At 55.4% G+C, this 13,788-nt stretch overlaps 1 protein-coding gene across 1 annotated transcript; it reads left to right on the top strand.

The window, feature by feature from the left end:
- Window positions 1-3,196: 3,196 nt before the first annotated feature.
- On the top strand, window positions 3,197-13,788 carry PPP1R13L (protein phosphatase 1 regulatory subunit 13 like). The gene is made up of 12 exons (XM_079723747.1): window positions 3,197-3,266; window positions 3,391-3,536; window positions 3,902-4,403; window positions 4,504-4,602; window positions 4,678-4,769; window positions 5,083-5,515; window positions 7,185-7,639; window positions 9,868-9,999; window positions 10,096-10,229; window positions 10,318-10,484; window positions 12,153-12,352; window positions 13,203-13,788. Exons 1-12 carry the CDS (start codon window positions 3,212-3,214, stop codon window positions 13,239-13,241), a joined length of 2,454 nt encoding a protein of 817 aa, XP_079579873.1. The 5' UTR covers window positions 3,197-3,211; the 3' UTR covers window positions 13,242-13,788.

The following is a 13,788-nucleotide window of genomic DNA, read 5'->3' as shown; positions in this document are numbered from 1 at the left end:
TTGAGATCCAAGGGCCGAAGTCAAGATTCCAGGGGTTAAAGCTCGGGGCTTCTAGGGCTTCCCTGGTGGCGCAGTAGTTGCGAGTCCGCCTGCCGATGCAGGGGACATGGGTTCGTGCCCCGGTCTGGGAAGATCCCACATGCCGCAGAGCGGCTGGGCCCGTGAGCCATGGCCGCTGAGCCTGCGCATCCGGAGCCTGTGCTCCGCAACGGGAGAGGCCACAGCAGTGAGAAGCCCGCGTACCGCAAAAAAAAAAAGAGAAGCCCGCGTACCGCAAAAAAAAAAAAAAAAAAAAAAAAGCTCGGGGCTTCTAGAATCTCAGAAAGATTTGAAAGGGCTGTTTCGGAGGAAAAAAATTACTTTGGTTTTGAGCCCTCAGCCTGTTCCAGGCCTGGGAATTAGGAATCTTATACGTGTGAACTTTATTTTGTACCCTTCCCTGTTCTAAACTCTATACATAAATTATGTCATTCAAACCTCACACTTCTTTGAGGTGAAGGTATTAATTCCCCCATTATACACACAAGGAAACTGAGGCACAGAGAAGCTAAATAACTAGCCGAAGGTAGAGATTTAAAGAGGGGGAAGGCCCTAGCTCATTCCACAGACGTCCACAGAGGGGGGAAACCAAGTCCCAGACAGGGTGGAGCCTCTGCCAACGTCTGTCTATGCGGACAGAGCTGGGGGATTCCAATCTGGGTATTCCCAAACCAGCCTGGCGCTCTGACCCGGTTCCTACTCAGGATGATTGCTCCAGGAACCCCCCACCCCTGATTTTTTTTTTTTTTTTTTTGCGGTACGCGAGCCTCTCACTGTTGTGGCCTCTCCTGTTGAGGAGCACAGGCTCTGGACGCGCAGGCTCAGCGGCCATGGCTCACGGGCCCAGCCGCTCCGCGGCATGTGGGATCTTCCCGGACCGGGGCACGAACCTGTGTCCCCTGAATCGGCAGGCGGACTCTCAACCACTGCGCCACCAGGGAAGCCCCCCACCCCTGATTTTTAACCCCAAAGAATCTGGCTGGGGTGCAGAAGATGCCAGGGAGGGAGACCTAAGGGCGGAGGAGAGGGGAGCCCGGCGGAGAGGACGTGGGGGTAGAGGACAGGGGCCTGGAGCAGAGGCGCGGTCCGCGCCACCCTTGACCCCCCGCCGGGCCCCCGCTCCCCTGCCGCTGGAGATGAGGCACCTGCCCGGGCCCGCCGCGCATTCCCCTGCTCTGAGCTCAGGAGCTGTCCGTCCGCCCCGCTGCGGTCGGGCCGTGACCTGGAGCGTCCCCTGGTGGCCCTGACGCCCCTTTCGCCCGCCTCAGACCCGGGACGGGCCCACGCCTAGCCTTGGCATTTCCTTAGACCCAGAGGATGTCAGCGTCTTAGAATTTGGGGATCATGAAATCCCCAAAAGAACCATTCGCTACCAGAATGCTGGCCCTGGAGGTAGCATAGATTGTTCATTTTTATATTTTAACGAACACAGAGGGTTTCCTGTGTATCTCTCAGATTCTAAGGCGGGGTCTTACCTGGACCAGGGATCGAACCCTGTGCCCCCTTCAGTGAGAGCTCAGAGTGTTAGCCACTGCACCGCCAGGGAAGTCCCCTATAGTCTCTACTTGTTGAGGCCTCAATTCTCAGAACCTTGATTCCTCTTGCACCTCCTGGCCAGTTGGATCCTCACAACTGTCCTCTGAGGTAGACTGCTATTTATCCTCATTTTACAGATCAGGAAACTGAGGCAGTCTTGTCAGGTGGGACAATGGTGCCACCAGATTTGAACCCTCCTTAATTGTGCTTTTAGCAACTCCACTATACCAGACATTCACCTAGACTTTTAGGACTTCGGAATCCTGGGATAGATAGAACTCAGTGCAGGAAGACAGAGAAATCTAGGCTAGCCAAAGGGGAGAATTCTAGAATGTTCCAAAGATAGAATCTTGGACTGAGAACTTTCAAACAATAGACTCTCAAGCCGAGGGTTTTAGCCTCTATCGAAATTTAATTACAACCTCAAGGCCCTTATAATTTCAGAATCTAGGCCTCTGAGAGATTGAAGAGGCCTCTCAGAATAGCTGATTTGCCTCCTCCTTTCACAGTCGGGGAAACTGAGGCCCAAGGAGTGGAGGGGACTCTTAGCCCAAGGTCACACAATCCTAACACACCCAGATGAGCCACCAGCCCCAACAGGTTCTGTTCTGAGGCTTCCCAGACTGAGGCCAGAATCAGCATGCCCCAGCCTGCCCTGCTGCCCATGCCTGCACCCCAAGTCAAAGCTAAGTGGTCGGTTGATGTAGTGGGGAGGTGGCAGAGCTGGTGGGCGTGGTGGTTACCATGGAGATGGGGGTGGTGCTGGTCTGACTAGTTCCTGGTGGCCTGGCTCCTTCCCACTGCGTTGGCGGCCACAGTGGCCCAGCCACCCCTGGCCAACTCCCTGTTCTTCCTGTTGACGCTGGGTCTGTGTGAACACGCCGAGTCTCCTCTGGGTGGGGACTCTGGGGAGAGAGAGCTGAGTGGTCCCCGTCCTCTGCAGCCCCTCCAGACTGATGGAGATGCCCCAGAATAACAAGTTAGGTACAGGTGTGAAATCTAGTATGCCGACTTCTTGCAGGGTGACCTGGAACAAATGTTTCTGAGCCCTACTTTCTTTTTTTGCTATGGAGGTTTTGATCATGGGATAAGGTATTAGCTGTAAAGCACTTTGCACAATTCTAGGGGGCAGTGTTCTCTCAATAAATGGTTGTTTTATTTCATTATACCCTCGAGTAACTAGCAAAGGTCCTGGCACATAGTAGGCAGCACCATCATTATTCTTGAAAAGATCCCCAGCATCTAGCAGTGTCTCTTTGTCCCTAGTAGGCATTCAGTAATTGATAGTTATTGTTATTGCAACCTCTGTTCACTATAATATCTGTCACATAGTAGGTGGTCAATGGATAATTGTTGAAGGAATGATCACGTCTTATTAGGGCTGAGATAGAGAGATGGACTAGGAGCCACGTAAAGAGAGTGAATTGTCCTTAGCCTTCCTGGAGGGCTTCGCAGGAGTTGGCATTTCCCAGCAGGGGAAGTGGTGGGTCATAGCGCTTCCAGTGGAAGGAAGTAGGAGAGTAAAAGCACCTTCCGGCTCCTCAAGGCCCCAGGTTCCCTGTGGGCGGGCTCTGAGCAGGCTCTCCCCCGCCCCCCCTCCCCAAACGCAGGCGCCCCGCTGCGGCCAGCCGGCACCATGGACAGCGAGGCGTTGCAGAGCTCGCAGAACCTTCTGGACCTGAACTTCCAGTGTGAGCTGGGGTAGGGGGCGGGGTGGGGCGGGGCGGGGCAGGGCCCGGCTCTCGGGGCGGGGCGGGGGGGAGCCTGGGCCCTGCCCAGAAATCCGGGTCCTCACTGCTACTCCCGGCCGCCCAGCTCTAGCCGCGAAGCACATGGACCTGAAGAATATGGAGCTGGACACGGCGGCGGCCAAGGTGGACGAACTGACCAAGCAGTTGGAGTCGCTGTGGTCAGACTTGCCGGCGGCGTCTCTTGGCTCGCAGGCCAGAGCGCCGGCTAGGGTGAGCCTGCTTGCCCTGGTCCCCACCCGGGCCCCCCAAAGTCAGGTTCTTTCCTCCAGGAGTTCAGGCAAGCCTGTCCCATGGGGCTGTGCAGGCTGTGGGCTATTTAAAAGCACTTGTGGGATTAGTGGCAGTGGGGATCAGTGGAAGTGGACGTCTGTCAGGACCCTCGGAAGAAAAGGGTTTTTTCCTAAGCGGCACAAAGGCACTGTACATGCAAGCCCCAGCCCTGATCGCAGGGCGCCCTATGCCTGAATCTCTAGCCCCGTCCAACTCTCCAGGGTTGATTTTCGATCACCTCTACTGGCCTACCAACCCTCTACTATTGTCTCCTTTGACCCCTCAATGTCCCGACCTCCCTACAGCTGTCCCGGTACAGCCTCAGCCCTGTCCCCGAGCCCTTGGGCAGCCGCGGGTCTCCCCGGAAGGCGACCACCGACGGCGCAGACATCTCGTTCGGACGCTCCGAGAGCGCCCCGGCTCTGCTCCCCCACAGCTCGCTGTCCCCTAAGGGCCGGCCGTCGTCACCGCGCACCCAGTTCTACCTGCAGCCGGATGCCTACGGCAGCCTGGACCGCGCGCCCTCACCCCGGTCCCGCACCTTCGATGGAGGCAGCCCCCACGGCCGTGCGCCCTCCCCTCGCCCCGGCCCGCTCAGACAGCAGGGTCCCCCCACGCCCTTTGACTTCTTGGGCCGGGCCCGCTCCCCCCGTGTCAGCCCCCTGGCCGAAGGGCCCCAGGCCTTCTTTCCTGAGCGCGGGCCCCCGCCCCGCATGCCGACCGCAGCCTACGATGCGCCGACTGCCTTTGGGAACCCCCTGCTGGGCCCTGGCGTCAGCGCCTTCGCCCCACCTCTACGCGCGCAAGGTGAACCAGGGGGCCGAACTTGGCGGGTGGGAGTGGCGCAAGGTCCGGGACCAGCTTCGGCCCCCCCGCCCCCCCATCCTCATGGGCAACCTCTCTCCAGACGACCTAACGCTTCGGCGGCGGCCCCCCAAAGCCTGGAACGAGTCTGACCTGGACGTGGCTTACGAGAAGAAGTCCTCGCAGACAGCGAGCTATGAACGTGAGTGGTGCGAGGCCAAAGGAGTGGGGGACCCGGAGAGGCCTCCGCCAGACCCTAATGATTCCCGCCTCACAGGACTCGATGTCTTCGCGCGGCCTGCTTCACCAGGCCTGCAGCTGTTACCCTGGAGAGAGAGCAGCCTGGATGGGCTGGGGGCCACCAGGAAGGTGAGGGGCCGGAGAAACTTGGGGAGGGGGCTGGTGGGCAAGGCTGGAGTCAGGGCTAGTCTTCCCCTCCTGGCCGCGCCCGCAGTTTCCGTACCCTTCCCCAGGCTCTTCCTTTATCCTGGATTTCCATCCCCTCCCTGACCCTCTTTCCTTTCCCTCCCTCTGTCTTCCCTCCCCTCCTTCTCTCTCTTCTCACCTTTTGCCTTTACCTCCCTCCTCCTTTCCTCCACTCCCTTGTCATTCATTCCCTTATGCCTATCTTCCTCCCACCTGAGCCCCTTCTATCTTCCTTCCTTCCCGCTTTCTCCCCCAGGACAACTTCACCAGTGCCACTCTGCCCCGCAATTACAAGGTCTGCCCTCTGGCCAACGACAGGCGTTCTGATGTGGACAGCTACCGCCGATCGCTGGGCTCCGCGGGGTCATCAGGCACTTTGCCCCGAAGCTGGCAGCCTGTCAGCCGCATCCCCATGCCTCCTTCCAGCCCCCAGCCCCGAAGTGCCCCCCGCCACCGCCCCATCCCCCTCAGCATGATATTCAAGCTGCAGAATGCCTTTTGGGAGCACGGAGCCAGCAGGGCCATGCTCCCTGGCTCCCCCATCTTCTCTCGAGCTCCCCCGCTTAAGCTGCTTCCCCAGCCCCAGCTGCCTCCACAGTCCCAGCCACAATTACAGCCTCAGCCTCAGCTTCAAGCCCTTGCCCCAGTCCCCCAACCGCCCCAAGAGACTTGGTCCCCCGTGAGTGAAGGTGAGTCAGCAATGGGGGTTCTGGAGGGATGGGTGAAGGGAGGGCAGATGGCTGGGGCACAAACCAGCTTGGGGTCCCATCACAACCAAACACCTGTTTCCAGACATTGTCCCTGCAGAGAGCAAGGCCAGATGAGCTCGGGGATTTGCTCAGGAACTAGGGATAGTACAGTGCTTAAGCATGGACCCTGGAGTCAGACTGGCTGGCTCCACGCTGTGTGACCTTTGGCAAGTCAGTTAACCTCTCTGGACCTCAATTTCCTTGAGTGTAAAAGGTGAATAGTGATAGAACCTACCTTATTGGGGTATGGTACTAGATTTTTTTTTTTTTTTTTTTTTTTTTTTTTTTTGTGGTATGCGGGCCTCTCACTGTTGTGGCCTCTCCCGTTGCGGAGCACAGGCTCCGGATGCGCAGGCTCAGCAGCCATGGCTCACGGGCCCAGCCGCTCCGCGGCATATGGGATCCTCCCAGACCGGGGCACGAACCCGTATCCCCTGCATCGGCAGGCGGACTCTCAACCACTGCGCCACCAGGGAGGCCCGGTACTAGATTTTTTAATCCATATAAAGTCCTTAAAATAGGGCCTGATGTATAGAAAGCCCTCAATAGCTATCATATTAATCATTATAATTATTAATAGTTTTTGGTGTGAGACCAGTGCAGGGCCTGGATTTAAGCAGAGTGGGTTTTGATCCCCTCTCTACCATTGACATGCTGTGTGACTGAGGATAAATTAATTAACCCATCTGAGCTTACATTTTCTCATCTGTGAAGAGAGATTAATAACATTTACTTCATAGATTACGATGGACAGTCAATGAAATCATGTATAAAATGATCATTGTATATTTCTACCTGCTTTAGAAGCTCTGATAGAGAGGCAAGAAACAGAGAGAAGAGACCAACAAGTACCAAGATTCTAGTCCCAGCAATTTTCTTTCTTTCTGTATTTATTTTTGGCTGCCTCGGGTCTTCCTTGCTGCGTGCGGGCTTTCTCTAATGACAGCGAGCAGGGGCGGTGTGCGGGCTTCTCACTGCGGTGGCTTCTCTTATTCTGAGCCCGGGCTCCAGTGGGTGTGGTGCGTGGGCTCAGTAGTTGCGGCGCACGGGCTTAGTTGCTCCGCGGCATGTGGGATCTTCCCGGACCAGGGATTGAACCCGTGTCCCCTGCATTGGCAGGCAGATTCTTAACCCCTGCGTCACCAGGGAAGTCCTCAGCAATTTTCTGCCTGAGATGTTAGGAGAGGAAATTCTTACAATCTTAGAAAGTCAAGTTTATCATAATGGTAGGAGCAGAGATTCTGGAGTCAGATAGGACTGAGTTCAAATCCCAGCTGAGTGCCTTTAGGCAACTGACTTGCCTTCTGTGAGACTCAGTTTCCCTTTCTGTAATAATGAGATGTTAGCCATATGAACGTCACAAGGTAGTGGTGAGAATTCAGTGATAGGCATGTAAAGCACAAGGCACATGCTAAGTGCTTGTTAAATGGGGGATGTCATAATTGTCTATTATTCACAACCCAGGGAAAGTGTAGCCCAGAGAAAGCAAGGCACTGCCCTGAGGTCACACAGCAAATCAGGCATTTGTTGCAAGTCCTGGAAGTTGTGGGGAGGGAGTCTCTCGGGTCTCTTGGGACCCCTCCTTTGATGGGGCTCTTGCTCCTTCTAGGCCTCCCCAAACCTCCCACTGAGCTGGAGCCTGAGCCGGAGCTGGAGGGGCTGCTGACACCAGGGCTGGAGGCTGGTGACGCAGATGAAGGCGCTGTAGCTCGGCCTCTTAGTCCCACACGGCTGCACCCAGCACTGCCACCCGAGGCACAGTCAGTGCCCGAGCTGGAGGAGGTGGCACGGGTGCTGGCAGAAATTCCACGGCCCCTCAAACGCAGGGGCTCCATGGAGCAGAACCCTATTGTAGCCCTGCCCCCCAGCCACAAGAAGCAGTACCAGCAGATCATCAGCCGCCTCTTCCATCGTCACAGTGGGCCTGGGGGGCCCGAGCCTGAGCTGTGTCCCATCACTGAGGGGCCTGAGGCCAGGGCAGGGCCCCCTGCTCCAGCCCCACCAGCTCCCATACCACCCCCAGCCCCTCTCCAGAGCAGCCCACCAGAGCAGCCACAGAGCATGGTAAGTAACATAGGAGGAAACGGGGGTATATTACTCAGCATATGGAAGCATCCCTTCCCTTTTAGGACAGAACCTGGAAATTGCACGCATCACATCTGGCGCATTCCACTGGCCAGGAACCCAGCTGCAAGGGAAGCTGGGAAATGTAGTTTTAAATCTAAGTGTACCTGTGCTCAGAAGAAAGGGAGAACATATATGGAGGGGCGTTCAGAAGTCTTGGCCACCTAGAGATTTTCTCTGCTCCTCTCCAGTAACCTGTCCCCCCAGGGCTTCCCTTCAGGAATCTTAGAGTCTTCCAACCTGGAAATGACTTCGTCTTGGCATGACAGAGGGTTTATTCTGGGGTCTGAAAAGCTTGCCTGAATCAAGGCAGTCACCATTTCTCTCCCTAGTCGCCACAGCCTCTCATGTCCGCCTTCTCTGGGGAGCTGCTCTCTCCTCTTACACCTCAGCAAGCCTGTGCCATGGCTAGAAATCGCCCACCCAGCCCTGACTCAAAATGACCTCTCAGTTCAAGTCCATGGTGTCCTCTGACTTTAGTCAGAGCTTCTTCCATTCAGATGTTCAAGAACAAGTCTCTGGTCTCTGAGGTTGTGGGTGTCGTGGTTAAGTGCAGCAGCAGCAGAGCTAGGCTGCCTGGGTTCAAATCCCAGCTCCACAGCACTTATTGGCTGTGCAACCTTGGGCCAGACACATAGTCTCTCTGTGCCTCAGTTTCCTCATCTGTAGAATGGGGATGAAAATAAGCATAGGGTTGCTGTGAGGATTTAATACATTAATATAGTGCTTAGAATAGTGCCTGGCACTTAACTATTATTATTGTTATCATTTGACCAGGGGCTGGTCTCCTGCTGATCTTGGTCTGGTTTCTGCATCGTGGCTTGGAGGGGGCGGGGTGTAGTCACATGGAACAATCCTGATTGCTCAATGTGGGTAGACAGATGGAGGAGAACAATTCCCAGAGAAGACGTGGGGGCCAGGTTGACCCCCAAATGCGTATTCCCAGGCCCTTCTGAGGGTGGAGCCATGAAATGTTGAGGCTCAGGATCTTGAAATCAAGAATGGAAGAATGACAGTGTCTTGAAATGGTCAAGTTGCCTCATTGTAGAATCACAAAGTTCTGGCCACAGAGAAACCTGAACACTCACAGAATTCAAAAATTAAATCCTGACATCACAAACTCAGAAGAGTGAAATTTCAGAATTCCAAAACACTGAAGGTTTGCACAGGATCTTAGAATTAAAAAGTTAGTAACACAAACCCTGGTTATTACTGATTCTTGAAGTCCCCAGAACTGAAAATTAAAGACTCATCATTTGAATCTTAAATCATAGATTAGTGCACGAATATGTTATAATACAGAATTTTATTTTAAGTGAGCATTTTCCACTAGAAAGGAACACACAAACATAGTAATAGGAAGAAATAGATAAAAGTAGACTAAAGAGGCCCAAATAACAGCATTCAGAGAGAACCACGATTAACATTTTGAGTATTTCCTTCCAATCTTTTGGAATGAAATTCTCACCATGAAATATTCAAGTTCTCAATCATAGAATCTTGGGAATGCAATGTCCTGGGTCCTCAGCAATTTGAGATGGCACAACTTAGCATTTCTGGACTCACACATATTGGAAACTTAGCATCAGAGAATTTTTAAATGAGTGGCTCGTGGGATCTTCAAATTCCAGAATCTTGAAATCATTGACATAGAAGACCAGAATCACAAATGCTATATGCTCAGAATAAATGAATTTTGTAGGACACTTGAAAATCAAAAATAAGAAGGCACAAGGAATAATATGATAAATATTCTAATTCCAAACATCTGAAATTAACACTTGGTAACATCTTGTCACGTGTGCTTCCTAGCTTTTTTTTTTTTTTAATATACATAAAAGAAATGAAACTATGGATTGAATATCTGGCTTCCACAATCATCAACCTCATGGTCTCCAAGCTTCCTCTCGGGTCTCAGGGCCCAAGATTCCAAAATCACCCGATTCCCTGAGTGTTGCAGGGAACCAGAGGCTGTGGAACTGAGGGACCCTCCTTCCCATGGCCCTCTGGACTCAGGCTATGTACGTTCCTGGGTTCCAATCTCAGCCCTGTCTAGTTGGATGACCTGGAGTGGCTGCCTGGTCCTTGAGCCTCTGTTTCCCTGCTCTGAGGAATGGGTATATTAGCAATTCCCGCCAAGCCGCTGAAGCCCCGGTCCTGTCCCCCAGGAGATGCGCTCCGTGCTGCGGAAGGCCGGCTCCCCGCGCAAGGTCCGTCGCGCGCGCCTTAGCCCGCTCGTGCTGCTGCTGGACGCCGCGCTGACCGGGGAGCTGGACGTGGTGCAGCAGGCGGTGAAGGAGGTGAGTGCTGCCGGACAGAAGGGCGGGCGGGGTGGGGGCGGCAGACGCTGGATAACAGCCGCGGGACTGAGCCTCTCCGTCCCCCGGCTCGTCCAGATGAACGACCCGAGCCAGCCCAACGAGGAGGGCATCACCGCCCTGCATAACGCCATCTGCGGCGCCAACTACCCCATCGTGGACTTCCTAATCGCGGCGGGTGCCAACGTCAACTCCCCCGACAGCCACGGCTGGTGAGTCCTGACCTCGCGTGGCCGGCGTGGGGCGGGGAAAGCGCTGTGGGCCCCAGTGCGGCCCCTCACGCCTGCCTCCCTCGCCTAGGACACCGTTGCACTGCGCGGCGTCCTGCAACGACACGGCCATCTGCATGGCGCTGGTGCAGCACGGCGCGGCGATCTTCGCCACCACGCTCAGTGACGGCGCCACCGCCATTGAGAAGTGCGACCCCTACCGCGAGGGTTACGTCGACTGCGCCACTTACCTGGCAGGTGCGAGGCAGGGCCGGGGCGCCTCGGCGGGCGGGCTGGGCCACCTCTGGGGGAGGGCGTCGCGGGGACTGGGAAGCCCAGCTGGTAGATGTTGGGCGGGGGGAGGCGGCAGACTGTGGCTCCTGAGAGAGGACGCGAGGGGCTGTACCAACCTTGTGGCAGCATCACCGAGGGGGGCCGGCGGGATGGACCACCTGCAGGGGTGGGGCACTGGGCCTCCCACCTGGCAGGTGCAAGAACGGTGTGTGGGCACAGCAGACTGTGCCACCTTCGAGGGAGAGGGGGACAGGGGAACTGTGCCACGCAAGCTGGACACCTGTCGGGAGAAGAGCTGGTGTGGAGACTGCGCCGCTTTATCTGCTTTCTCATCCACGGGGGTGGGGAGTTGGACGTTCCAACTATACCATCTACCTGGCCTAGGGCTGGGCACATGGGCTGTGGTACCTGTGGGAAATACAGCACCACACAGGTGAGAGGTGAGCAGGCCATGGCTTCTGGGGAGGAGCTTGGGGACTCTTCCACTCCTAGTGAGACACGAGGCTGTACCATATATCTCCGGTGGGGGGTGCACATCACTTAAACAGGTGATGGGAGGAACTAGGTAGGCCGTATCCTGGGGAAGTGCGTAGGGTCTGTAGCGCTCACCTGGAGGGGCCAACTCTATCATAAGGCGGGGTTGGGGACCTCAGAGAGTTGGGGTAAGGCAGGCTGTAGGACCTGGGCGTGGGACAATGTATTTGAGAGGTGAGCCTGGAGGGACTACACGACAGCCTGCTGTGCTGTGGCAGAAAGTGGGTGGGAGCCATGGGGGCCGTAACACCTGCCTTAGTGGTGAGCAGCGGCAGGCCAGGACTGGACCGCTGGGGCGGGACGTAGACCGTCCACTGAAGCTTTGGGAAGGGGGATTGGGACCACCTTGGTCACAGGTAGATGAAGCCTATGAGATAAGAAGATTGTACCTCCTACCTGCCTGGACTTGGAGAGTTCTGTGAGGATGAAGTAGAGATTGAACAGCACACTTGGGGGGCGGAGGGGTGGTGGAGAGGAGGAGAAACTGGAACACGGTGGACTGAACCATTAAAGGGGGGGGAGCATGGTGGACTGTACCATCTGGAAAGGGGGCTAAATCCTTGATGGGATTAAAGGGGGGTTCGGGTGGCCTATACTATCTGGAAAATTATTACATCCTCTTTGAGACTTTATCTTTTGGGGAGGGGGCGCAGCGTGCACTGCACCATCTGGAAAGGGGGAGTTGGGACCACTTTGTGGGGAGGAGTAGGGCTAAACCATCTGAAGGAGGGGTTGAGTCGTCTATGGAGACTGTACCACTTACGGGGGTGGGGTGGGGTGCAGACGACTGTACTTCTAGGAGTGGTACAGGGACTTAACCAGATATAAGTGGAAATGGGGACCACCAGCCCTGCCTCGGGGGTTGGTGGCCCGGCTTGATGCACCCCAGTGTTTTAGAGACTGTCAGTCCTGGCGGCTGGCTCCAGCTCAGGTCCCCCTCTCCAGACAGGGGTACACAACTTTTCAAGTGGCCCATTCCCCAAGGTGAGGCTGGCGCCAAATCTCAGGGTCTGTCCCTGGCCCCAGCGTGTCGTATCCCTGAGTGTTCCCGGCCCCCCTGAACCGGGCGCTGACGATCCCTGCGGTTTCATGTTTCAGACGTGGAGCAGAGCATGGGGCTGATGTACAACGGGGTGGTGTCCGCTCTCTGGGATTACAGCGCTGAGTTTGGAGACGAGCTGTCCTTCCGCGAGGGCGAGTCGGTCACCGTGCTGCGGAGGGATGGGCCAGAGGAGACGGACTGGTGGTGGGCCGCGCTGCACGGCCAGGAGGGCTACGTGCCCCGTAACTACTTCGGGGTGAGCCCAGAAGCGATATTGTGAGGAAAGGGGGGATCCCACGGGAAAAAGGGCAAGAGAGTGCATTACATTGGGGAGGAGGGGAGGTCAGAAGAGTCCATTATCGGTTGTGGGGAGGTGAGGATGAGCCCATTATAATAACGGGGGAGGTAAGGGAGATCCCCTTTTAGTTAGGGGAGGAAGAGCCACTTACTGGTGGTACTTCGTGGGGTACTCACCAGTACTGCCTTCCTAGTTATTTGATTGGTTCGTGCTCAATCAAATATTTTTATTATTCCTAATTATATTCATGGGGAGGTAAAGAGGAATGTATTCTAGCCAAGGGGAGTCATGAAGAATCCCATCTTGGTGATGGGGGCAGTTAAAGAATTGTGTATTACAGGCATGGAAGCTTTTGTTACACTGCATTGGGCAGGGTGAGGAAGAATCCATTAATAAAATCGTGGTAGAACTGAGGGAGATACTACTAGGTTAGGGGAGGAGACCAGGAAGATCCCATTATATTCCTGGGAGAGAAGACGATTCCTTTAATTGGGGAATAGGTGGAGGTGGGTCCCAACCAGACAGCCATGGTAGTAGGGAGAGGCGGGCGTCTTTTTTATGGCCGTATGGGAGACTCGGAAATACTCCATTTCATCAAGCCTGCTGCTGATTGGAAGGCTCCAGCTGGTGCTTGCAGCTGACAGGCGATTCTGGTGTGGTTTGGGAGATACTGGGAGAGTCCATTAGGAAGGGATGGGAGGATGGAGACAGTCCCCGTGTTTGGGGGTGGGTCAGGTGACTGTATTAAGTTTGGGGTGGAATGAAGGGGTGGGAGCTCCTGGTGTCTGAAGAGCCTGTTTTCCCTCAGCTCTACCCCAGGGTGAAGCCTCAGAGGAATAAGGTCTAGCTGGAGAGAAGGACTTTTCGAAGGGAGACAGGAGAAAGCAGCAACTGCCTTCATTCCAGAACTCCTCCTCCCGTACTGCTGCATCTCTCTGCGCCCCAAATCCTTGCAGGGACGAGGTCCTTGCCAACACCTCTCTGCATCCCTGGAAGCCCTGGGGAGAAGGAGAACCCCAGCCTTAAATTTAGAAAAACTGCCTTAGCTGTGGGAGGCCGTGGTGGGGCTGGGAATCCTTGGGGGCAAGAGAGACCCCCCCCATTTGCCAAGTCACATCCTGTCCAAAGTGCCTCCTGCTCCTACTGCCCCCCCCACCCCCCAAAAGCAAGGCAACCCACCATCCCAGCGGAGCCTGGAGTGGGTCACCGCCACTGGATTTCCCCAGGAGTCACCTCCGCCACTATGTCTACCAACAGCCTTCAGCGGCCAGGTGAGGCATATCTCTATCAGCATCCCTGCCCCTCTCTCCCCAGTCAAGTGCCTTTACACAGTGCCAGTTTTATAACAAAATGGGGACGTTTTTCTTTATAAATAAAGGTAGTTTGCACAGAAA

The sequence above is a fragment of the Hyperoodon ampullatus genome (genome assembly GCF_949752795.1).
Source record: "Hyperoodon ampullatus genome assembly, chromosome: 18".
NCBI classification, from domain to species: Eukaryota; Metazoa; Chordata; class Mammalia; order Artiodactyla; family Ziphiidae; genus Hyperoodon; species Hyperoodon ampullatus.
The sequence above is the reverse complement of the archived record's forward strand: the minus strand, read 5'-3'. Positions and strand labels throughout refer to the sequence as shown.